Raw genomic sequence first — 1398 nt, 5'->3', positions numbered from 1 at the left:
ATCCTGGGAGGAAAAATTCAATCTAGAGAGGAACAGTCAGGGAACGAGGTCTCACAACAAATGCGTTGTAAACGTTGCAGATGGATCCAGAAAAGTACCAAATCCATTGTCCTTTAGAAGCTTGGTGATTTGATTGCTCCATATCGGATAGTTTTCTGATGAGAGTGGATGAGGAATGAGGGATTTGAGATTAGATATAACGAATTTAAGAGAGGGATTGATGAGAGATTTTTTAGAAATAACACCTGAAATGTTTCTGGTGTTTGAAGAGGCGGAAGCCGAGCTCGGCATGAGAGATCCTCAGGAGGAACAGACTCCTGATACCATGAAGAGATTCAAGAACCTGGGAGAAGAGTATCGGACAGTACAATAGAGAAGAAGAATGATATTCATTATTTTGTAGAAGGTGTACAAGAGATCTATATATAGATAATACAACATGATTAAGACACGTGTCGTTCTCTTATAGAATAGCAAGAAATACAGTTAACTAAGCTAATTTATTTCTGGTCTAATAGTATCCCTAACTTTTTCTGAAGAATTAAAATAAGTCTTCGACTATATAAAAGTTCTAATTTGAACATTTGACTCTTTAAATAGAGACCAAATGAGTTCTTCCGGGGATCATTTAGGTCCCTATTTAAAAGTCAAGTAAAATGGTGACTTTTAAATAAGATGATGTCATATTGATCTTTGGTAAAGTGTTTGGGGCCATTTTAATTCTTATTTGAAGACTTCATTACCTTATTTATCAATACTGTTTTCAATGTTCTAACTTTAGTATATCGCAGCAGATTATTAGCAATGGGAGGTATAAGAGCATAGTGCATAGGGCCATGGTTAGCAGCGAGAGCACGAGGATTTCAGTTGCGACTCAGGTAACACCTCCTATTGAAAATGTTACTTTTGCTCCTGCGCCAAAGTTGCTTGAAAGATCTGATTGCTCTACTATATTTCGTGGCATCACATTCAAAGAGCTCCTTGCATTAAAATATCAGCACAAATCGATGAATTCTATTATGGATTTTATAAAGGTGTGATTTGTAATATAAAATTATAAATCAAAATAATGTTGTGAGGTAGTATGAATTTCTATGAGATATTATAAAGAACAATATGATGAAATCGAATGTAACCTATAAAGCATTATTATGTATAAAAAACTTCCTCAGCTATGTTATGTCAACAAAATGTATTACCATGTGTGGGTATGAGGGGGCTATCATCCGCAGATTATTATTGTAATTTGTAAGTGTGAATCTGCCATTATTGTTGCAACTATTTTGATAATTGTTGGAAATAGTTGTGGATTATGCATAATATTGAGATTGTATTAGATGTGATTTGTGCTATTAAGGTTTCGTTTGGGACGACTTTCTTATTGCAGTAGATTTATAA

General features: G+C 34.3%; 1 protein-coding gene across 1 annotated transcript; it reads left to right on the top strand.

Annotated features, from left to right (window-relative positions):
* Positions 1-792: 792 nt before the first annotated feature.
* On the top strand, positions 793-1322 carry LOC110098484 (flavanone 3-dioxygenase 2; the record flags this gene model as incomplete). Its single annotated transcript, XM_020825334.2, is given in 1 exon segment — positions 793-1322. A coding segment is annotated over 1 exon segment (248 nt), but the record flags the coding sequence as incomplete, so codon positions are not given.
* Positions 1323-1398: the final 76 nt, after the last annotated feature.

The sequence above is a fragment of the Dendrobium catenatum genome, unplaced genomic scaffold, assembly GCF_001605985.2.
Source record: "Dendrobium catenatum unplaced genomic scaffold, ASM160598v2 original_scaffold_226644, whole genome shotgun sequence".
Taxonomy (NCBI): domain Eukaryota; kingdom Viridiplantae; phylum Streptophyta; class Magnoliopsida; order Asparagales; family Orchidaceae; genus Dendrobium; species Dendrobium catenatum.
The sequence above is the reverse complement of the archived record's forward strand: the minus strand, read 5'-3'. Positions and strand labels throughout refer to the sequence as shown.